At 46.9% G+C, this 23754-nt stretch overlaps 2 protein-coding genes and 1 long non-coding RNA gene across 3 annotated transcripts in view; 1 reads left to right on the forward strand and 2 right to left on the reverse strand.

The window, feature by feature from the left end:
• The window catches only part of ABL2 (ABL proto-oncogene 2, non-receptor tyrosine kinase), a 46583-nt gene extending 42221 nt beyond the window's left edge, over positions 1-4362 (reverse strand). Inside the window, exon 1 of the mRNA XM_027740663.2 lies at positions 4030-4362. Coding sequence (XP_027596464.1) covers positions 4030-4207 — 178 coding nt within the window. The 5' untranslated portion in view covers positions 4208-4362. The remainder of the gene's footprint in view (positions 1-4029) is intronic.
• A 1359-nt stretch (positions 4363-5721) lies between these two features.
• Positions 5722-23754, reverse strand: part of LOC113998149 — a 48643-nt gene continuing 30610 nt past the window's right edge. Inside the window, exon 3 of the long non-coding RNA XR_005564579.1 lies at positions 5722-15035. This is a non-coding gene — a long non-coding RNA (uncharacterized LOC113998149). The remainder of the gene's footprint in view (positions 15036-23754) is intronic.
• SOAT1 (sterol O-acyltransferase 1) overlaps positions 20055-23754 on the forward strand; it is a 28192-nt gene continuing 24492 nt past the window's right edge. Inside the window, exons 1-2 of the mRNA XM_027740571.2 lie at positions 20055-20146; positions 23260-23393. Of these exons, the coding sequence (XP_027596372.1) occupies positions 23270-23393 (124 nt within the window). The 5' untranslated portion in view covers positions 20055-20146; positions 23260-23269. The remainder of the gene's footprint in view (positions 20147-23259; positions 23394-23754) is intronic.

Raw genomic sequence — 23754 nt, forward strand, 5'->3', positions numbered from 1 at the left:
CAGGGAACAAATGTCCTGCGCCTGCTGGATCAAAAGCTCAAGTGTGGCAGAGCCTTCCACTACCCCAAAATATATCACCAAGGCAACAGTAGCAGTATTGCAAACAGGTATTGGAAAGACTTCCCTGCCAGGATTTAAATAATCTGATTTTCCTGCAGTATGTGCTCTACAACACTCAGCAAGTCTTTTCAGAGATGAAAAGCATGCTAACACCATTCCTAAGAGTATCTTGGTTATCAGTGCTCTTCTGAAAGCAAATTAAGAGCGTGTCACTCTTCAAAGGTCGTACGAGGAGCCAAGTAGAGCCCATGCAACTTGGAAGTTGTTGGTTGTTGTTGCTTGTAGCCCTTTCCTCAAACAAACTACTGAAAGGGAGAAGGAGATAACCTACTTCCCTCTTCTCTCCCCTGTTCCTTCTCTGGAAGGGAAAGCAAGCTCATCCTATAATGGCACCAAGCACTTCTTGTCTCTTCTGGTTGCACTGACCTGTAAGAATTTGATCCTAACTACTGTTCACTGCAGCTTTTCTCTCTGGAGTTGCTGTGCCTGTGGTACAACTGAATTCTGACAGAGAGTACATGGGAACACTAGTGGTGAATAATCCTTCTGTTTACACTCTTCCTTTCTACTACATTAATAGCAACCAACAAGCTTGATGATCCATTGCCTGCTTTAAGTCACAGACTAGGTGTCAGGAATACTTGCTAAGGGGTGTTTGAAGGGCTAATTGCAGAAGACTGCAAAATCCATGATTATCTTTTTGCATCCTGGAGAACTCTGCTCCACAGCTAATGGATGACAGGGGTGTATCAGCTTGCTTAGGACTTCTCTGCTCCATTTCATAGCAGTGCTCACAGAATTCAATACCACGGTGAGCTCAAAGCCCCAGCAGTCGAGGTGTCTGTTCTCATGAGGGAACAGTGGCTTGCCACAGTACAGATCCCTTTCTTCTTTCCATAAAACAGAAAACATCTTCAAATTCCTTGCTTCCTCCAAAAATACATCCTGAAGTGGGGAGTGCCTGTAGTGCTTCTCCTGCAGAGCTTCTGCTCCACAACTGTAACAGAGCAAAGCTCGGGACAAGCTGGCTCAACTCAACCTCTCAATTTTTCAAGGATATCTACACTTCAAATTAGTTGGGTACAAATGCTTGTCACAGGTTTCCAGTAGATTAAGGTAAGGGGTTTTACACTTTATTTATTTGATATGAGGTATTCTTCAAAATCCTGTAGCAAATTGGGTCTGAGGCTGAAAACATTGTTTATCTCCATCCTTTTCATAAACAACCCAGAAGAAGCAACCCTTCAAAATGAACTCTGGCAAGAGTACTTAGCACGGTCTGCTCCTGGCACAGTGTAGTCTGAAATGTGCCAACATGAGCTGAGGCAGGGATTTATACCTGCAAGGGTCTCACACAGTCAACAGGTTGTCTTCCTCACATCCATGAGAAGGAAAGCCAAGGAAGGGAGATAATCCAGGCTCATCCTGTGACTGGCTGGTTTAGTCACTGGTCCAAGAGTGCTAACCCAGAACCCTGTGCTTTTGCCATCACTTTTCATACACTCTGAATACATGTCCTAGAGACAGGATGGGAGGTCAGGTTCAGAAAGAAATTATTAAAAAAGAGGAATCTGGATCAAATAATATCACCAGCAACCACAGCGTCTCAGCAGCAGAAGTGTATAACTCACGTAAAGAAAGCCAGGTTGAATAAAATAGGGCAGCAAGGTCATTAAATGAAAAATAAGAATACAAGTTGAGAGCAATTCCCTCGGACAAGGAGAGTCAGGATCACAGGAAACAGTTTCTCTGACAAAGGAAGTGAACTACAGATTCAGGAACATATATCTTCAGTTATTGCCCAAGACAAGCATTTAAATAGGTAAAACAGTTTAAAAACCCACCTCTGGCTGGCATTTAGTACAGATTATCAATACTGAGTTGTTTACTCATTCCTAGTAAAATGTGCGTGGAATCAGGGAACAATTTACAATAGCTGAGGCATTCACCAAGATGGAATAAGAGTTTGGAGCCTGCCTTGAAATTCTCAAAACCTGGACTGCCAAAAAAACCCGCCCCTTTTACATAACCTAACAGAATAAAACACTGTATCTTATTTTTGACACACCTTCCTTTACAGTCTGCATAGACAATAACAGAAGCAACAAAAACCTAAATTGTATCCATTATCTTAGGCTGAGGCAGCTAACCTAAGCAACATAAATAGTAGAGAAATTATTTTAAAAGATACCATCACTGTTATCACCGAGCAGTGAGTGTTCTTTTTACATGTCACTGAACAGTTTTATTCAGTGTGTTGGCTTTCCAGGCTCATTCTTGCTTCCAGTTCTATGCAAGACAGAGCAGAAGGGCTGGCAGGGCACATGACTTGATCTGCATGCATGCTTAAGAAACCTTTTCCTCTCCATTTCCCTGCCACTGCATGTCAATAATGCTCCCTACCTTCTAACTTAAAAATTTAGTAGGGTAGAGGGAAGAGCTGGAAGGATTTGTTCAGGATGCTGAACTAAATCACTACCAAAATACACAGCAAGAAATGAAAAGAAGTGCTTGAGTCAGTGTCAACTGTGTATTCTGAAGTCACTACACATCCCCACACGCTGTACTGTACTTCCCACAAACGTCCTTTCTGTCCTTGCCTTGTGAGAGCAGGAACCAAAGAGTCATCTTGGTACCAAAACACGGACAGACAGTTTGACATGAGCAGGAGCGCACTTAGCAGTCTCTACAGCAATTCTGCTCTGCTGCTACAGGCAGACTTACCCCACTGGAAGAAGTGGGGTATGTGCATAACTTCTGAGATCTCCTGACATTGTGATTGTGCAGCATTAGTCTATCACATGAATGTTTTTGCCAAAGTACCTCTTAATGTACAAAAATACAAATTCGGCAGAGTAAAACGTGAAGTTGGTGACACTAAGGTTGAGAGATGTAATAAAACAACAATTCTTCGTTTTAATTCTAGTAATAGTAGGTCAGGCATTCAGCCAGCACGTTCTGTTTTGGTTCTAAAGCTGATAGTGCTCCCTGAACTCCAAAGCTGTGATAACACTGAGATTTTTAGGAACCAGATTCAGTGCTGTGCTCTTGTTGTGATAGGTACTTACATGTCAGCAGTCCCAGTAGATGATATTTACTTTTAGACGGCTGGTTGCATGTTCCTTAATCTTTTTGCCTACTCTCACTGTATTAAGCAAAAGAAAACATGTATTGTCAGGAGCAGCCTTTCTGTATAAACACTGACATCCCTCTCCACCTAAAGCCAAGCCAGCCAAGCTCTCCAGAGCTGACTCAGGTCTTTAGGATTAGAGGTGCATCCGCACATCTATTCTCAACGTGCTTGTCAAGGCAGACAGGGTTCAGTTGATCATACCTTCCAAAACTTGGCAACATCTTAACATAATGCACAAATAGGTATAATAAAAAAAACGTGGTTGCAAAGTGGGATTTGAAGTTGCAGGATCCTGCTAAGAGGTTACAGAAACGAATCGTGTTACATTAAACATTTCCCGTATGGGTTTACAGCAATAAGAATAGAAGCGGACAGGCAAAAACTTCAACCGAGAATCAGATGGCAGCTATAACACCCCAGACAAAACGAAATTGTTTGCTCTGCCAGGAGCTATATAGAGACTCGCAGATCTAGAAGGGCAAGTCGCAAAACGCCTCAGCAAACAGACAAGAAGACAAAGCACATGTTACCTTTACCTTTGTAAACAAAACCAGAGCTCGGAACCGCCGCGGTGACAGCGACCGAACACCGCGAGTCCCGATCCCCGGCGGTGCCACCTCGCTCCCGCTGCGGCCGATCCCGAGCTCCGGGGGGATAAAGCTCCTCCGGGGTCGAGCATCCCCTGGGACGCGGCGGCCGGGGCGAGCATCCCCCGGGGCCGTGTGTGCCCCGCTCCCCCCGCCCGCCCCTCCCCTCCGCCAGTAAACCCACGGCAACAAAAGAGGGAGGGGAGCGAGGCCGATCGCGCCCCTTCTCCCCCCGCGCCGGCCGCTCACCGTGCTGGGTGAAGACGTTGAATCCTCCCTCTGCGGAGCGCCCGGCCGCCTCCCGCCGGCGGCCCGCGGGCCTGGCCGCGCTGCTCCCCCGCGGTCCCCGCGGCTGCTGCTGCTGCGGCGGCGGCTGGTGCTGGAGCCCCGCGCCCGGCTCGCCGACGCGGCCCACCTGCTGCCCCATGGCGGGCCGCGCTCACATCCCGCCGCTCCCGGCCCGGCAGGCGCGTCCCGCTGCTCCCGCGGCCGGACCCGGCGGCTCCCGCGGAGCTCCGCGCTGGGGCTTCACGGGCTCGCCCCCGCAGCCCCCGCCGCCATCTTAAACCACAGAGCGCCGGCGGAGCGCGGACGGAGCGGCTCCCGCGGCCGCCTCCGGTCCGCCCAGGGAGGGAGGGAGGGAGAGAGGGAAAGAGGGAGGGAAGGAAGGAGCGAGGGAGGTGGCCGCACCCCCCCCAGCCCAGCCCAGCCCAGCCCAGCCCGCCCCGCCGCGGCACACAGAATCCCAGAATCCCAGAACTGTAAGGGTTGGAAGAGATCTCTGGAGAGGCAAGGCAGGGTCACCTAGAACAGGTGACACAGGGACGCGTCCAGGTGGGTTTGGAACGTCTCCAGGAGAGACTCCATGCCCTCCCTGGACAGCCTATTCCATGGCTCTGCCTCTTTCAATGGAAAGAAGTTCTTACTTATAGAATACACTGAGTTGGGAGGGACCCATCAGGATCGCTGAATCCAACCCTTGCCCCTGAACAGGACATCCTCAGAATCCCACCCTGAGCCTGAGAGCGCTGTCCAAGGGCTTCTTGAACTCTGTCAGGCTAAGGCAGTGGCCGTGGCCCCGAGGCTGCCTCAGCCCAAGGAAGATGCTCTCCCTATAGGATACAGCCAGGCTGGTTCACCTACAAACCCGAGCAGGTGTGAGTGCTGAAGTCAGGGCCACGTGCTCCCAGGAGGGAGCAGTGGTGGGTCTGTCCAGGGCCATGTGCAAGGAGGTTGTAGCCAAGTGGAGGTTGGTCTCTTCTCCCAGGTAAAAAGTGATGGGCCAAGAGGACATGGTCTTAAGCTGTGCCAGGGGAGGTTGAGGTTGGATGTTAGGAGGAATTTCTTCACAGGAAGGGTGATTAGACATTGGAACGGGATGACCAGGGAAGTGGTGGAGTCACCATCCCTGGAGGTGTTCAAGCAAAGACTGGATGTGGCACTGAGTGCCATGGTCTAGTTGACATGGTGATGTTCGGTCATAGGTTGGACTTGATATCTCAGAGGTCTTTTCCAACATAACTAATTCTGTGATTCTGTGATCTCCATGGGTCACCAGACCCTGGGTTGATTCATTAGGCTTCCACAGGAACCTGTATGGAGGAGGAGGAAGGCACTGCTGTGTGAGTAACCTCATTCTGGAGGCCAAGTGTGGTTGGCAGCAGGGTATTGTCGTTGAGTGGTTGGACGTACACTCAGTTCTGTAACTAATTAGTAAACTGTCTTCTTTCAGCTTCTGTAATATCAGCATTAGGCACTCCAAAGCAGAAGGGAGCAGGTTTCATCCCAAAAGATAATGGTGCTTGTCACAGTTTAGAGGACCTGGGCACTTAGAAATATTTCACTCTCCATGCTAGCAACCATTTTAGCAATGCCTTGGCAATGTTGCTTCATCCTGGATGAGCCACAATGCTACTCCCCTTGGATGCCTTCACCACTGAGAACTGATGTGACAGTGACAAATTGGCTTGGTAACACTTGCATCCATCCGGCTTCCAACCTCTGTGTGGCCATCCTGGGGTGGGAAGGTGAGGAGACATTCCTCTCATTGCTCTGTGAAAGTCAGCTTTCAGTGACAGGAATTCTAAGGTCATGTTCTACCTTCCCAGGATCATGAGGTGCCATCCATACTGTTGCATGTACTCAAACTGCACCCTGCTGCAATAATAATTCTGCCTAAATTAGGGGGGGCTCATCCCATTGGGCTGGTGTGTTCTCTGACACAGGCTGGAATGCCTTAACTCACTAAATTAACGGACTAAGAAAGTTGGGGAGATCAGAAATTACAGACAGTCTTGCTAATAACACACAACAAAACAGTTCTTAAAATAGTGCTGGGACCATCTGGGGTGTTGCCAAGTCCGGGACCTTGTACGGGCGCGGTTATGTGGATGTGAGGAGAGGGTGATCCTGCAGAATGGACAGTCCCGGGCAGAACTGGCCCATGGGGAAACTCTGCAGTGGAGATATTTCCTGGTCTCGTTCCAGCCAGAATTTGCAGGGTTTGGCATTTATAAATGGTTTGCCTTGTAAACAAAATATATGTTCTCTGGAGACTGTAGAGACAACAAACACAGAACTCCCTCATGCCGTTTGCAGTTGCCACGTAGGATAGAACCACTCGTTAAAAATCAACAGAAATACTATTTTTCTTTCCTAATGCCTTTTACTTGCTCATGAAGAACTATCCAGAGGAAGGCCATTAGCATTTTAAAAGAAGATGCCAGTGTCAAGAGACTGTTATATGTAAGTGCACCAAGGAGAATTGGATTTAAACACTGCTCTTATTCCTCAGATCTCATGAAATCCCTCATTCTCTCTCCCAGCTTGTGCACATAAAGCAGCTCACTGAGGGTTACGTTAATGCCCGACTGCAGGGAACCTGTCTGACACACAGAACCATCTTTCCTGGGGATGGGGTCAGGCAGGGGCTTTCTGAGAAGGCCTGTTGCAGGGAGAAGAGGGCTGCAGCATGGGTTTTTTGTTGTTTATAATAGTATTTTAAGACTATGCTGTACCCTGTAAAAAAAGCTTCAAAGCCAGCGCCCCAGCCATTGCTGGTTCAGTGCTAAACAAGCCAGACCCTTGGACTGGGCTCCACTTGGTCCCCTGGCGTCCTATAAACAGGGGATGCCCTGGTTGGTGACTGCTCTTTGTAGAACCCCTGCTAGAACAGCAGTGGGGATAGAAACAAGAAATCCCCAAACTGAAAATGTCTCTGTGCTGCTGAGTCACCGATGACACTGAGCCACATGTTCCTTGTTGTTACAGCAGGAGCTAGGAAGTTACTGCACAGTGTCATGGTTAACCATGCAAAGACAAGAGGTAAAGTCTGCACCAATGCTACCTATTATTATCAGCTGTGATGTTATCAGCCTCAATAAGCATCAGGAATAGGCTGTTTCTCAAAGGTAATGTCTTCTGAAGAGGTCTGGCACTGTGAGTTAATAAGGCATCTAACAGTTACTGTGCTGGAGATTTTGGGCTTCCAGTTAATCTGCCATTCATGAGCTGTTCAAGTAAGGGATAAAAAGGACCAAGGAACAAAGACAGCACTGAGGTTACAGTCATGTGCCTGACAAGAAATGTGGTATTTCTAGAAACAGCTCTAAACTGACTTTAAATATTAATGGTATATCCATTTCTTGAAGCTTCTTATAAGCACTGACAATGCATTTGCTCCCCATCCACAGTGTGCTCCAAAAATCACAGTCAAAAAATGCTGGCTGAGCAGTCTTACGTGCTCAGCACTATGTGTCATGAGAATGCTGCTGTCATCTGCCTGAAGTATGGCTTCTGTTCCAGAAGGAGCCTGTGGATAAACTGAAGACTCCTGAGCCCGAGCGTTGAGTCAATTGGGCAGTTCCTGTTTTTAACTTAGGAAAAAATAGCTAGCAGTGTGCTGCTGGTGGCCTGAAAATTAATTCTAGGAGTAATCATTGCTCTTCTTCCAGCTTATATACCTTCTGTGTATCAAAGCTCCACAGAGAAACAGATTTGTATTAAACCTTTGGCTGGTATTTAGGCCAGGGATGTATTCATTACAGTATTTGTTAAGAGGCCTTTGGAGGGTTCTCAGGAGTCAGGGATACCTGTGCATAGCATGTCAGGATTTTTATGCTTTAATTGCGGGGCTAGGACAGGCTGTGGAGCTCAGGACAGCTGTAGCTCCCCTGGGATGTCTGCAAAGGCAATGGGCACTGTCCAAGACACAGCCCAGGGCACTGCTGCTCTGTGTCCCTCTAACACCCCAGGCTGCACCTGCCTGACACCAGGCAGCCACTGGGTTTCTGGGGTGCAGCCATGCAGGGCTTTTGGGGAAAGGCTTTGAAATGAAAAAGAAAGATTTAAAAATCTGATAAAGGCTTCATGACACAAGGTTAGTTGCTCTGCAATAAGTGCTGAAAGCTTGTAAGTGCTGAGCCGTGTCAAAGGCGGATGTCATTCCTTGGCGTAACACGTACAGGAGCTCACTCTTTCATCTCTGACTGACAGCTCTTAAAATGTCCCGTCTGCTCAGATCTGTCATGGCACAATAGGTGCTGTTTCAGTGTTGTCTTAAAAGTTATTTCAAATCATTACTATGATTTAAATTAGAATTTGTGTACAGTGCATGCAGGATACCTTGGGGTACCCTCATGCCTGTTCAGTGAGAGTCTGTGAAGATAAAAGCGTTCTGAGGAAGTAACAGATTTTGCCCAACAGCACAGGAGGGTTCACGAGCAGCCTTGAGAGATGAAGTTTCCTCTGTCAATAACTGTTCTTTCTTCCACCATAGATAAACTAAAACTCTACACACACACACTCCCGCAAATGTTGCATCCCACCACCCAACTCGTCCCTCTCCTCCAGGCAGCCAACCTTTTGTTCTGTCTTTGCTGCTGCTTCAGCACTTTTCCTCATCCAAACCACTCTTCTGACACTGCCACTGGTCTAAACATCGATGCCAACCACAGAGGGCTCCATGTGAAGGGAGGAAAGGGCCTGGGCATGCAGTGTTGTAGTGGAAAAGATGAGTGTGTCTGTGTGTAGAGACAGCCAGCTCACTACAGCATCTCAGGCATCCCTATTCTCCTCTTATTTGGCCTTGTGTTTTGGGTTAGATATGCTGTGTAACTAAGCACCCTCACGGATCACAACTGTGGGGCTGGGCCTTGTGTGTCTATCAAGTGCCAACAGCAGCACGTGGACTGTGCTGAGGTTTTGCAGGAGCTGTACCCATGCTGGTATAACCCATCTCCTTTCACAGCCTCCATCACAGGAAAGCTAGAGATGCAATAAGGACATTATGGGACTTCTTCAGGAATTTTTTTCCTGTCCAATATATTTCTCTAAGTACTACAGCTGCACCACCCTTCCCAAGCATCTGTTCCAGGCACTAAAGGCTGTAGAAGGGTATGCTAATAAGAACATTAAGAATGTTGTTTGTTTGCCTTTTTCTGTGGAAAATGTTGCCTCTACCAAACAAAAATGATGACAAGTCTCTGCATCTGCTGGGAATTGCAAATTAGTACTAAGCTTGCACAATGATCACTGATAAAGTACATTTGCTGAGGTAATATGAGGTCCCTCGACAGCGCTGGTGATGATTCAGGCTTTTAGGCATTCAGCTGCAGGTGGGTCAATAGGACTGTTTTGCCACCAGAGTTCCAGGATTGCCTTAATTTATCTTTAGGAGCCTAATTTTTTGATTCCTAATTTGAAATCTTAGTAGCTCATTGGATTATGAGAGGGTTCTCTCAGTTTGCAGATGGAAGCTTTTCTTCCTATGTTTTCTGTTTCCTCTCCCTGAGAGGTTTGTATCCAGAGAGCTGACATTTAGTTAAGTGAGAGCAAATGCCTCAGAGCACAAAACTGCACTGCAGTACCTCCATCAGTGCCTCTGAGAACAGCCTTGTCCCATCTTAGATTTCTCTGCTGATGACTGTGCTGCGTTTGAATTAACATAACCACCGCGATAGTCTAAAACTAAATAAAGGTTACATTAGTCAGAAAAAAAAAATATCCTTCTCTTGTTTTTCTAAGATGTGCAGCTAAAATAAGATGGAGTTAAAATCATAGAGTCATTTAGGTAGGAAAAGACCATTAAGACTCTGGAATCAGCAGTGCTTCCTCTCCATGCTCTTTGCTTCATCTGCTAGTCTCCCCTTATACCTCCTTCCCCCCTACCTCGCCCAGCACCTTCATTTCCCTTTTCTAAATCATAGTGAAAACCACATCTTCTGAAGGTGCCCTTGTTACAATAATGAATCCCTCTGTGATTGCGCTCCTGGTATTGTTTTGAGCTGTTCACACTTCTGAATGTAGTCTTTGATCTTGTAAGGAAGCCTGAGGATACAACTTCTTGCAGGATTGGTGCTCTGTGTTGTAAGTTTAGGATGGCAGGGATCCAGCCTTGCTCTGGACCACTTGTGCCCTGGCCATGAATGGTGTCATGCTCTGTGTAATATTCCTAAATAATTAAATCCCTTTAGGAGTCAGAGTTTGGTCTAAAATATTGTTATTGTTCCGTTCCACGGTGTCCAGATAGATTCTTCCTTGGCAGGATTTTTTATTTGATTTTGCAAGAATTGTAAGTGCTTACTTTATCTTTCAAATGACAGTGTGTTCCTTTCTCACACAGTTATTAAATAGCCATGCTTTTCAGCTTCCAACTTTAATGTTATTCCATTAAAAAATGTTCAGAAGTGTGAAACTGCTCTGAAGAAAAATGTAATTGTGCAGTTGAAGCAAGAGAAAGCACACAGGGTTTCTGTGAATGTAAATATGTGTGTGTGCACAGAATAGACTGGTACCCAAGAGAGCAGCATATACATTTGTAATCAAATCTCACTTATATTTAAAACTTGCTCCTTCTGTTAAACACGCAAATATTTCTGTTCTCTTTGCAAATTCTGCCTCTCTGCTCATTACCAAACCTTTCAGAAAAGGCATAAGCCCAAATCTTCCTCTGATCAGGCTCTTAATGTGTTCTGTGTGGTCTTTATTTAGACTGTAAACTTGCTGAAATAGGAAATGTCTTATGAAAAAAACAGCTACACTGTCTCATTTCACATCCAAATTCTTCTCCCATACCAGCTGTGTGTGTTTGCCTAGCAGCAAGTCTCCTGTTAATGAATGACTTGTTCTCATTAGCTTGTCAGGCTGGATGTGTAGCTTGTAGTTCCCACTCATACAGAGCAGTGCTCCTTCCCTTGTAGCTTCTGGTAAATCAAACAATGGGATACACAAAGCCTTGTGTCTCTGAGTCTGACCTTTGTACTTGGAATCATTAACTGCCACAGAATGCCAAAATAAAGTAACTGGCTGCTGGTTAAATGTATTTAACATAAGCAGAGCCCTAGGGACTGCCTGGTGTGGGGATTGTTGCAGGTTTTACCGCTGGCTGCCACTTCTAAATCTTCTTTAAAAGAGGGGAAAATTAATTCCCTGATCGGCAGAGCCACACGAGTTGTGCTCTATATGTTTGTTTTGTGAAGCTGAGGTCCAGAGTGGATTCCTGACACCTTGGAGGTTTCAAATTGAGGCCCTGAGCAGCTTCCTCTGACTTTGAAGCTGGCTGTGCTTTGAGCAGGAGACTGGACTAGATGCAATCGCTGCCAACTTAAATTCTTATTCCAATAGAAGTTGAGTTCATGTGCAGGATTCTTCCATTCAGGGCATTAATTAAGACTGTCCTCTAAGTAAGCTGAATTTTTCACAAAACCCATTGGAACTGAATACTTCTTGAACCTCTGTCTCTCCATCTGACTTGTATTACATTGGCCAGCAGGTTCAAAAGTTACTGGGAGGTAAAAGACAGCTGGGGCAGACAGAGAGACACTCCCTTCCACATACACATAGGACAACTGCATAAGCCTTGTTTTGTTAAGAAAACCATTCTTCCCTTCATGTTTGTGCAGAAAACTTGTCAAGTGTGCATCTAATGAGGCCTGAAGTCATGCTACACGCTCCCAGCTGCAGCCAACCTGAAATAATTCCTCCCCAGAGCCAGCAGCACATCTCACACAGCCGAGGCATGTACTGTGCAATCCGAGCTATGCAGAGAAGTTGAGACATTTAGGAGTGAAACCCGGGCATGGTCTCACTGATAGCAGAGATTACATGGCTGCGCTCACACGAGCGTGTGTTTGTCTGCCTGGTGCCTCTCTGCCAGCAGACACGGGAGCGTGTCTGGTACCTCTCCCTCGTCCTCAACTTTCCTGTAGCCGGGACTGACGGAAAGGGGAATTTGACCTCAGTGTGTGAGAGACCGCCTGGCTGTCTGCCTTTCCCTTTTTGTCTGCTCTCTCTGAGGATGCAGTCACACTACAAAATTACCTTGAGTCATCTGTCCTGCAAGTTTTTCCCATGGGTTGCTTGTGATAAAGGGCAGACACACAAGGAGAATTATTAATCTGTGCTGCGAGGGGAGACACTGATATGGTGTCTGTGAATCCTCTGTGGATCGTACGGGCTTCTGAGATTTCCATCTACCTGAGCCTTCTCTCCCCAGCATCTCTTCTGCAAGGGACCAGTTCCACAGCTTCAGTCCACACAGCTTGCTGATCAGCCATGAGCCTCCTTTAGCAGATTGTTCTGCTTCCCTTTCTCCCAGATTGCAGAGAACACACCTATCTTCCTCTGCTTTTGATGGCCCTGGAAAACGTTACTTCTGTGTTCCTGGGAAAGAGCTTCAGAGCACTTCTATTTTTTGCCTCGCAGGGAAGCAGAAACTGTGAAATTATCAGCATCCTCTGGTTGTGTGTTCCCTGGAGCTGTTATACTGCGCAGTCTGAAATAGAGATCCGGCCTCAGGGATTTGCTAATGATGCATTCAGTCTCAGCATGGCACATGCTCATTCCTGGGGAGTTACTGAGTTAGCATTTATAGTTCTACACTTTTCCTCTGAGTAGATGAAACCCTCTGATTTTCCCTCAGCACTGAGGTCTTGGGTGTTGGATTCTCTTCTCATGACAGCTTACTTGGAATGTCACCAGGAAGCTTTCAGCCTGGATCCTTCCTCCGAAAATCATAGACTACAGTAGCATCATGCCAGAGATTCTCCCATAACTTGGTGTCTGATCAGTAGGCAACAGGAAAATGAGGTCTTGTTAGACACAGTTTCAAAATAATAAACCCAAGACTTCTGCACAGAAGGTGGGTGATTGGTGTTGTAGGCACTGGAAGCCCTTTGTATCTTGGGGAATAAGCTCACAATTAGGAAGCAAGGAGTCAGCAGCCACTGAGGAAAGTTCAAGTGGAAAAACTGTGAGGAGTGAGCACTGCTGGATGTTTTGATGGTGGTCCCTAACGTGGGTCACTACTGTAGAGAAAGAGCAGTGATAAAGGATGAAGTGAATTCACTCAAGGTTTGCCTTGTTCTCTGATTGCTTTGTCAATTTATGTTTCTTCAGCCACTTTATGCAATGAGGGATTTTTTTGTGTGGGCAAGGGTTGAACTAACAGGAACACTTTTACTATATTTCATATTAACTTGCTGGTGAAGACAAGACCTCTCTTGCATGACCTACATGCCTGAACTCAGAATCCCTCTCCTGGGCCTGCCATCTTCAGATTTAAATTCTTTAAACAAGCTCAAGTTTTCATCTCCTCATCCATATTTCCAAAGCATGTAAGCCTCAAGGCACTAGGCCAACAACGGAATAGTGCTGAGCACAAAGATGTTTTTGTAACCACATCAACTCAGCCCAAGGCAGATCAACTGCAGCAAGCCCTGCAGATTGCTTCTCCTCCCAGTGTAGTTCCATCAGAACCTCCCATTCTTGCTAGTCCTCAGCTGATAGCAAAAACGCCTCTTTCAGCTTTGTAACTCTGACTTCTATTTTTTTTCGCTTTCAGTGAAATGCTCTTGAGAGCTGCCAGAGACTCAGCTGTGACACAGACCTATCTGAATTCAGCGGTTGGGAAGTGTTCCTTCACGCTTGTCATCCATCTCCTTCAATAAGCACTGCATTGTACCAAGGCTGTACATTCTTTACTGCTCTACTTGTTGCTATGGCCAGTGGTGCCAAGTTTCAGTCCGATTCTTTTGGGAGACTGGGCAGAACTCTGGATTTTCTTTCCTTCTGCTTTGTCTGTGCTCCTGCCCCCTACAGTGTTCTCCCTTACCATCACCCAAAACTTCTTTCTGAGGCAGGAAAGCACTGCCCTCTCCAGTCCCTCCACTTGTAGGACCAGCAGCAATCCCTCCTTGGCCTGATCATTGCGGCAGAGAAGCAAACACATGGATGGATTCCCTCTCTAGCCAGGTGTTTCCAAAATCAGGGAGAACAGGAAGGAACAGATGGGAATGGCCTTGAGCAGAGAAGAGGGAAGTTTTTGGCAGGGGAGCTCCACAGGCACGGTGTTGTCAGACCGTATGAAGCTTGGGAAAGGCGCTCGCAGAAGGGAGAGCAGCGGGACACGCTGCCTCATCACCATGGAAACAGCCAAAGAGCTGGCTGGGCACATTTGGAAATGTCTCCTGCTTGGGATGACTTTTGGTACGTGTCATCTATCTTTGCAGTGATTAAAACTAGGTGGAAAAGAGGAAATGTCTGACACTGAAAGTGAAAAACCTCTTTTCTTTCTTAGTTTATAGTGGAGAGTCAGTCTTCCATGGCTTTATGAAGATATTTGTTCTCCTCTGAGACGTATATCCTGGGTTTGATGAGGATTATTTTTTCCCCCATGTTCTCATATTTTTTGGGGTCTTTCATTACAAAGATCAACCACTTTTGGCATTATGATTCAGCTGCCATTGAGATGCTCCTGGACTTCTCCATGGTGTTCCCCATGTGCCCTATGTGATATTTCTCAGCAAGATCTCTCCTTGATGACCCTAAGGATCCCACACTCCCTCAAAGAGGCTGGTCTGTTCTCACCATAGCACCTCAGTGGGATTTTTACCACAGCTTTCAAGTCTTTCCCACACCTTTCCCACAGGCTCATAATGTTATTTTTGAAGACAGTCTAAAAGATTAATATATATATATATATATTGCAGCTGTGTATGAATGCCCTGCCCTAAGAATATGCTTCTGTTTCCACAGCTGGGGAGTGGAGAAGACTGTGGAAATCTCCCATGTTAGAAAAGTGAAAAAAATGAAAGCACATAGAAAGTTATCAGTCCCCAGAACCTACACTTTGCAAAGTACAGAATAGGTAGGACTACACGATTACCTCCAAACAGCTGTCTTGGGAATCATCCTGGATCTGTCATTCCATAAGCACTAATTCTCTTCCACGTCCATCAGCAGTCAGCGTGTTTATACTGTAACAAATAAGTGGGAGACAAGGAATTGGTAAAAATACTGGCTTACGCTGTTGTCTCCACCTTAGAGCAATAGCAAAGTGGTTTGTATTTATTTAGGAAAAAGAGAAAGGATTCACATGCTTATAAAATATGGAGAGGCAGAGATTACTACTACAGAGTGGTAAGCTGTCATTAAACTAGGAGTAAAATGTCTGCTCTCCACCTGCTGTGTTTTACCTTCACAAGGAAGGGTCCCAGCTGTGTAGCACAGCTGGCAGCCTGTGGAGTCACAAGGAACATGTACAGTGGCTCCTGTAGGAGCGGGAAGGAGACACTGGCCAAGTTCAGTGTTGCGTTTCCACAAAAATATTTAGAAAGCCATTCTATGCAGGAGAGTCAATACCAGTAACTAGACCTGTTTGTTCTGGAACTTGTCCCTCTGAAGTCACTCTTCCAGGGCTGACTGTGCATTTAATTCCATGTATCCCTGCCGAAACAACTTCAGAGACCCTCTCATCGAGGCAGTTCAATGTTTTCATGCATTTTTAATATGCAGCAGAATAAGCTGCAAAATAAATCTGAGGTTGGTTTGAGCTGGTGTCACGAGGAGAACGATGATAATCTACAAGATGGTTGGGACCCAGATGAAATTGTTTCTGAGCCTAACAGAAGGAGAAAGCTGGTTTGTCAGAAAGGGTAAAGAACAGCTTCAGAAAGCACAGTTCAGCTTAGCAGGGCGAGACAGATTCAATGCCTATCAGGATTTGATGTTTAGCCAGATAAGAAGGATCTCCTCCTTTTTTAAATATACTGAGGAAACAACCTCCTGAGCTTAAACAAATAAAACCCCAATTGTTACACCAGCCCAGCTGGCAAGGTTCATTCTATTGCCTAAAATGGTAGGGAGAGGAAAAATTATTTGCCCCTCAAAAAACAATGCAAGTTTCCCTTTCAGCAATGGAATCACAGCAGTTAAGTTGGCTCTTGCACCTCCTGCTTGGTCATGGCAAGAAGTTCATCATTTGAATTTCTGAGCTGGGAGAGGAAGCCAGAAGCTTGCTGACTGGCAGCAGGGCTTCGCTTTGGAGGTTTTTTTTAAGGATGATTTCAGCTCGGTAGCGAAACGTGATGTTCGAATAAGGACACCACTGCCCTCTGCTGAGGGATGCGAGTGTTTCTCCCTGTGCGTTTCATCTGCCAGCAGAACCAGCAGCTTCATGGCTTGGAATGCAAGTGTAATTCCTGCTGCTTCTGTCTTTCCTCCAAAGTTTGCTGATCTGAATCTCTTGCACCAAATATTTTGAAAACTCTACGCCTCACGCAGAGTAAAGAGGAGCAAGGGTAATTACACACAAAATCTTGACATGATGATAGCAGAAACTGTGAAACTTGAGCCGGAGTTTTTAAAAAGCAATCTTTATAATTTATAAACACTTCAGGCATCCTCAACAATGTGATATCTGCTGGAGCTACTTTTCGGTTTTCCTGCCAAAATTCAGTCACGCATTATCAGATCAGGCTGAAGTCCTCCACAGTTTCTTAAATTATTTTCTTTTTTCAGTGTAGCACTTGCCTGATCGAGGATTGGCCTCTTAAATGCACACCATTATTTCTGGTTATGCAAAAATAGAAGCTCATTCAATGCTACATTTATGACTGGTTTTACATTCTAAACCTAACATTGCTGTAATTTTGTTAATATTGTTTTAAAAAGGAAAACATTTAAGTGGAACATGTAAGAATATTTTTAACCGCTTGAGGGAGCTCCTTCATTTATCCATCAGAATGTTCCCATTCTGCTTACACATTGTGAAATTCTAAACCACACTTTTAAACAGCTTATTATAGGATTTGCTGAAATATATGAAAGGGTTGAGGCTCTCAAGTGACTGACTTTAAAGGCCAAATAGAAGCTTTAAAGGAATTAATCATTTTGGTCAATAAATGAGGGCATCAGAAACAGCCACATCTACTCACTCCCTGGGCTGACGGACACCAAAAATCTTAAAATAGAAAATAAATTAGAATTACACAGAATTAACAGTAGGCAGTTTTAATCACATCTATTTTGCAACAGTGCCAAACGTGACAGGAAGGAACAGGACCAGGCACAGAAATAAAGAGAAGGAAAGAAAGAATCATATAATCATAGAATAGCCTGAGTTGGAAGGGACCCACAAGGATCATTATGAAAACTCCTGGACCTGCACAGGACAGCCCCCAGAATCACACAATGTGCCTGAGAGCATTTTCCAAAGAAAGAAAGAAGGAACAAAAGAAAGGAGGGGGAAAAAGCAGCACTCCCATTGTTGCCTGGTACTGGGAAGGTTGAAAGCCAGTGAAGTAGAGACAAAAATTGGGGTATCGGGTTACCACAGGCTCCCACGCCAACAACGGGAACGACCACGCGGTGATTCAGCCAGGAGTGCTCAGGAACAGCTGTGGTTGGGCAATCGTTGAGCAACACAACTCATAGGATTAATGTACAACACTCCAGAAAATCAAGATTACAAGCACCGTGGTGACAAGCAGGGTAAATGATGCAGCTGATGAAACAGGGCAGCAATTTGGACCGGGGAAGACAACAGCAGATGATGGGCATGAGTGGCAGGAAGCAGAGGTGGCAGTGCCTTCTTCCAATTGCTTGTGTAAATACTGGGAAGGAAGGTAAGGAGAGCAGCTGCTTTGCTTTTCAGCCTCGGTGAGCTGCAGGTAAACAGCCTCTAAAGAGAAGGGAAGGTGGGCTGTGGAACAGCTCTGCCCAAGAAAAACCGAGAGACCAGGGAGGGAGTTCAGTGCCTGTCACACAGCGCTGCTTTGGCCTGGGAGGTTTGTCAAAAGGTGATAGTAAAATCTGGTGGCACCTCTCCACAGTTTCCTTATGGCAAAATAAGCAAAGCTAACTAGTTCTGAAGGTTAGCTGCACTTTTCTTTCTCATTTTCCTACCACCCATAGTTAGGCTTTTACTAATTGGATAAAACAGTGTAATCAATTTGTTGAACTTGCACTTCAATGTAAATAGCTGGCACAGCATTTTTGTCATAAGGGCACCAGTGCTCACGTATAGCCTGACCCAACAGTATCTCTAAGCAGCACTGTGTTAAAGTTGACTTCTTAAGAACAGGGACAGGTTTATGTGAGCATTCCTGCTGCTACCATCCATGCAGCTATTTGCATTTCAGCAATGACAGGGTTTTATTATGTTCTTTTAATTTTTACAAGTTTTCCTATTAAGCAGCATGAAAGATGGGTGATGGGATAATAGTGTGAACACACACTGCCAACTAAATCAGGTTCAGACTTTTTCATTCAGTGGCTCTACTCAGAATCCCAAGAGATTGTATAAAACAACTTCTGAAAGCTCCAGCAGTTACACATTTAAAAGTGTGTCTTGGGTGCATGTCGGTCAAAACAAATTTTAGTGACAGGTCTGATAAGGTGAAATGCAACAGAAATGTTTTAATACCACATTAATACCTCGGTTTGTGGTGACCTTTCAAGGTGCACCTGGGTACATGTTGTGCACAGCACAGCCCTGAAGTCATGAGGAGGAGGAGAGATGTACTTGCAGTAGGAGATTAGTGGCTTAGTTCTCCTGTCTTTAGGAAAACTTTCCCATTTGCAGTGTGAAATGCAGCTCCCGGGAGGTTACTAGAGTTTGTTGGCTGGTGACGTGGTCAGTGACTCACTGCCCGTCACAAGCCTGTGTCTGTCTGAGGAGAGAGAGAGAAAGCGAGGTCCAAACCCCAACCTTTCACACAGTTTTTGACCCTCCAGAGCATGTCTGAGACTCGAGGGAGAACTGTCCAGCCAGGCCCCTGCTCGGCTCCCCCAAACACACAAGCTGCAGCTCCCACTCCCAGGGTAACCCTTTTGAGGGGGAGCACTCCCTTGCCACAGATTCCCCTTCTTGGGGGACTGGGGGTACTGTTGATGTTGGGGGGCACTCCACTTTTACTTCCCTGTAAAAATACCTACCCTGGCTCCTGTTTGGAAGAGCCTCCTCCGGGAGGACACTTTGAGCCCGGGTGCCATGGGAAGCACTTGTTTAGCAACCCGTGCATTCCTGCTGAAGGACGAGCACAGATAACGCGGCCGGGCCCTCCCGGCCTTGGCTGCGGTGTCCTCCCAGGGCCTTGAAATAATTTCTCCTTGTGCCGGGGGTGTGGGGAGCGGGGGGTCCTGAGGGTAAGGGCAGACACTGCCTGTGGGGGTCACTGAGCCCAGTGGCTGGGTGGGCATGGCTGTCCCACATCCCTGTTGGTCCCATCGGCCAGACAGACACAGCTGATCCACAGCTGGAACTGGGACTGACATTCCATCAACTGGATTGACTCATTGGAACTAGGGCTGACTGACATTCCCTCAGCTGGATTGACTCATTGGAACTAGGACTGACTGACATTCCCTCAGCTGGATTGACTCATTGGAACTAGGACTGACTGACATTCCCTCAGCTGGATTGACGCTGGTGATCTCTTTTTCTCTCCTTCCTTTCCTTCCTTCCTTCCTTCCTTTCCCTCCTTCCTTGCTTCCTTTCCTTCCTCCCTCCTTTCCTTTCTCTTCAATCAATCTCTTCCTCTCTCTCTTCCCTTTCACCCTACCCCTTTATCCAGAGCCCACTGCCGTGTGCCTAACACAGCGGGTCAGGGACCAACATACCAATTTCCACGTGAAGTGTCTAATTCACCAATAAAACTTTCTGACTGTTTGCAGACCCTCTGACTCTTGTTGTTCCTTTCGAGCATTTACCAGCCTTGGGCGTTGCCTTCCCCTTGCGGGTGGGTCGCCACATATCTCGGCGCATTAACTCCGCGCCTCAGGATCACCGGGAGAAGGCGGCGATTCCTGAGGGGGGGGCGCGCGGGGGCCTGAGGGGGGGGTCGCGCGCCCCCACGTGCGCCTCACGTGCCGCGCCCCCCGCCCCGCCCCTCCCACGCGGAGCCACCTCCCCAGCCAATGGGCGGTGCCACCGCTCGCCCCGCCCCCTGCGCCGTGACGTGCGCGAGCCCCGGGAAGAGGCCCCGGCGGGAGGAGGCGGGAAGGGGGAACAGGGGAAAGGGAAGCGGCCGCACGCGGAGGAGAAGGAGGAGAAGAAGGCGGCGGCACTGGCTCTGCCGTCCCTGAGGTGATGCTCCGCGGGGTGAGGGCGGCCCTGACCGCGGCACCGGCACCGGGTCCGCGCCGTCCCTCCCCGCCCCCGGCGGCTCACGGAGCTCTGCGGGGCTGGGGCTCGGGGGAGGCGGGTGTGTGCGGGGAGTTCGCGGGGCAGGAACTGGCTCGGAGCCCGGGCAGCGCTTCAGGCGGATCCCATTGATCTCCGCAGGTTTAGGGTGGTTTTTTTCCTGCCGAGTGTTTTGCGCGTTGCGGGTGAGCTGGGGATGACCTTAACTTTGCCTTGGGGGATGACCTTAATTTTGCCCTGGTCCCTGCCTGGCTCGAGGGCACCTCTGCGGGTACCGAGGGTCCGGGTCTGCGAGTCAATGTTATACCCCAGGGTCAAGAGCCGACGGAAAACTTTGTAGGTCCGAATGGTCTTTGGAATAAGGTTGTTATTGAGTGTGTTTAGTGTTGGAGGCAGGGCGCTGGAACTAGGTGATCTTTAAGGTCCCTTCCAGCCCAAACCATTCCGTGATTCTTGGCTGTTCCTCACCGAGCCTTTTGAAATGCAAAGATGAACTTCCCACAGGGTGTTGCTTTTCTCTAAAAGCATCTTATAATTAATTACCAGTGTTTCGAAAGGGAAGACGGAGAAGCCTAAGGTTTGTGAGCCCTTTACGAGCACCGTAATGCAGCCGTGCCTGTAAAACCAGGGCGTTCCTGGTCGGAAACCTGTTAATGGGTTTGTAGTTCTAGAAACCTACAGCTACAGTTGCGGTTGTGGATGTCCTACAAGTGCTCAGAGTGGGGTGGAGTGACTGTTAACTAGTTGTGAAGTGAGATTTCTTCTTGTTGAGGAGATGAACATCTGGAGTTATCCTGGCATTGTGTCATGAATGATTCAGTTCTAGCAGAGATTAGAGGAAAGGTCTGATGCCCTCTTTAGGATCTGATGTGCTGATAGTTGCTTAGGTACTGTAACGTTACACCTCCATTCATATGGGAAGTAGACTAGGAAAATGTCTGTTTTCATAGATTTTTCTCTAGCACAGCTCTTGTTTTGGTGTGAAAAAGGCTTTCTTGTCATCACTTAGCCTATCTGAATTAATAACTTCAAGTTGTTTAACTTTTTTCTTCCCCTCACATGATTTTTCCTTCTGGTATCCTGAAATCTGTTACTTTTTAACTCCTTTCTGTTAACCTTTCAGTGAAATACTGTAACCACTCTGCACTGGAGAGGAAGGAGCGTCTTCCTCATCTCTTTAAGAAGCTGAAAAGTGTGCTGAGAAAAGAATTAAAGTTGTGGTCCCCTGTTAGAGCTGGAAAACCTGCACCTGTAAGGGTGGGTGTGGCTCACAAGGAGAACTTAACTTGGATCAGGAGGCAGTGAGAGGCTCCAGGCTGCCCAAGGAGTAGCTTGTTGGTGCATGAATTTGGAAGGCAGCTCGATTTCCCCTTCCACTGCTCCTGCAGATCCTGTTGTGTGAGCAGAGTGATCCATTCTTACCCTCAGATAGGGGTTTGGGCATCTCTGTTGTGTAAGAACACAAAGATTGGAATGTTTAGCTGCCCAGATCTCCAGGTAGTTGTAAGTCCCAGGTGGGCAAAATGCTTCTTTGCTCCAACATGATGCAGCCATGTCTGTACCTGGAACCTTGTGGGAAGGCTGGGAAGTGTAAAGAGTCAAGTATTCCTGATGGGGACTGATTCACATTTAAAAGCAAGGGGTTTGCAGCAGTAACTGTGTAAAGAGCTGGTAGGAAGTGGGTATAACCTGCCAGCTGCCTTTTGAGGCTGGTGAACACAGTTACTGTAGGAAGATTTACCATATTCTTGTCTGGTTCTTTCTGTTCTTCATGTAAATGCTTTTTGCATTATGTAGATCACGTGAGCTCTCAGGTGTTGTACAGAGCCAGCTCTGCAGCTTGTGGGCAGCTTGAGACCTCTTGAGACTGAGCTGAGAGGGGCAGTGCTGCAAGAAATGGTGATTGAATCAGTGACTTGTTGATTGGTGGTGGTGTTTCTCCCCTGTGTACTGTGAGGCCTGCAATGAGAATGGGAGACTGTTCGACTAGAGGGACAAACACAGGAAGCTGAGTCCTGGAAACCTCTGATCATAGTCTTATTTCCCTTGTGCAGAAGTGCCACCCTCTGTATTCTGAGGAAATCCATCCCTAAACAGTTCATTTTTTCACAAGTGCATGAGTTTTCCTTGCCTGCCTGTAACAGCTCGTCTGTGCTGGTGCACGTACACTGTTCACCAGCAGCCAAACACATCTGCTGCAGAGTTTGTGCCAAGGTGAAAAAATACATTGAGTTTGGAAATGTAGTCACATACATGCCTGTGTGGTTTTCTGGAAAAAAAATCTGAATGTTTTCCCTGGTTGTAGCTACATCTCCAAGAGATTCTTGAGCTGAATTTTCAGGTGGAGTGTCCTGGGATGTCGTTTGGTAGCCAAAGTAGAATCTCTTTGTGCCCTTCTTGTTAACTGAGAATTTTGTTTTCATCCTGCTTGCAGTGCTTCAGGTGTTCCCTGCTGGCAGCTCTGTCCCCAGCAGTGACCTTTGTCCCTAGCTCAAACCTGATTCTCTTCCTGTTTCTCTGTGGTTTGCGTTGTCTGTCCAAGCAGAACACAAGGATCCATTGAGGAAGCTGCTCTTGCAATAACAACTGAAAACTTGACAAGTAGGTGCTTGGCTCAGGCAAAATATTGCTGGTGATTCTGGCAAAGCAAACTGCCAGAGCTCTCAGAAGGCAAGTCTTGCTGTCCAGCTGACTGTCAGGAAGGATTTGCTTTTTGGTCTTTTGAAGGTTTTGCAAAGGCTTAAGTTATTTTAAACACTTATAAGGTCTGCAGGGACAAGAGGGAGCTGTGGGGAGGTGTTTTGGTAGTGATGGGGGAACTTGCTTGGTTCCTTTGTTCCTTTACTGCTTGTAGTAAGGGAGAGGAAGTGTGCTCCACAGTCACTGACTCACCCAAGTGTGTGCTGAATTTCCTCTGTCCTTGCTCTGAATTCGTAATGGAGGGAAGAAACTCTAACTTTAGTGTGAAGAAGGCTATTTGAATTTATTACTGAAAAATGTAAAGAGTTAATGAGTTTTTCCTGTCATTAATTATCTGCTCTCCTTTTCTGGCCTAGCTGAGTAAGCATGGCAGGTGACGACTGTGTGAGGAAACGCCAGTCTGGCTCCACTGCACCCTGCAAGACCCCTGAGAATGAAGAAACACAGAGGAGACCTGAGAGCGAGAGGTCGTTTCAAAACTCAAGCAATGGTGAGACTCACTGGTTTGGGACTAGCTGCACCTCTGGCATGTAATCTCCCCTAAGGTGTCCTTTCTAGCTCATGGCTCTGTCCTCTTTGCTCCTTCATTTTGTTTTTTCTGTCTCTGGTGGAGCTCCCTGTGTACCAGCTGCACCCCTTCAGCAGGTGTGGGTTGTTTGGAGTGGTGACCTGCAGAACTTTCCCTAGGGAGCTGTGCTGCAGTGCTTGCAGGGATCTAAAAAAGTGATAAATTGTCACAGCAGAAGGAGATGCATTAATGCTGTAAATGGTGCAAATGCCTCTTGGCAGCACTTTTGAGTAATCCTGGTAAATGCTTTTTCTGGGACTTCATCTCACTTCCTTTACAAGCT

This window comes from Pipra filicauda, unplaced genomic scaffold (assembly GCF_003945595.2).
Source record: "Pipra filicauda isolate LSUMZ 115617 unplaced genomic scaffold, ASM394559v2 scaffold114_size2234877_pilon, whole genome shotgun sequence".
Taxonomy (NCBI): Eukaryota; Metazoa; Chordata; class Aves; order Passeriformes; family Pipridae; genus Pipra; species Pipra filicauda.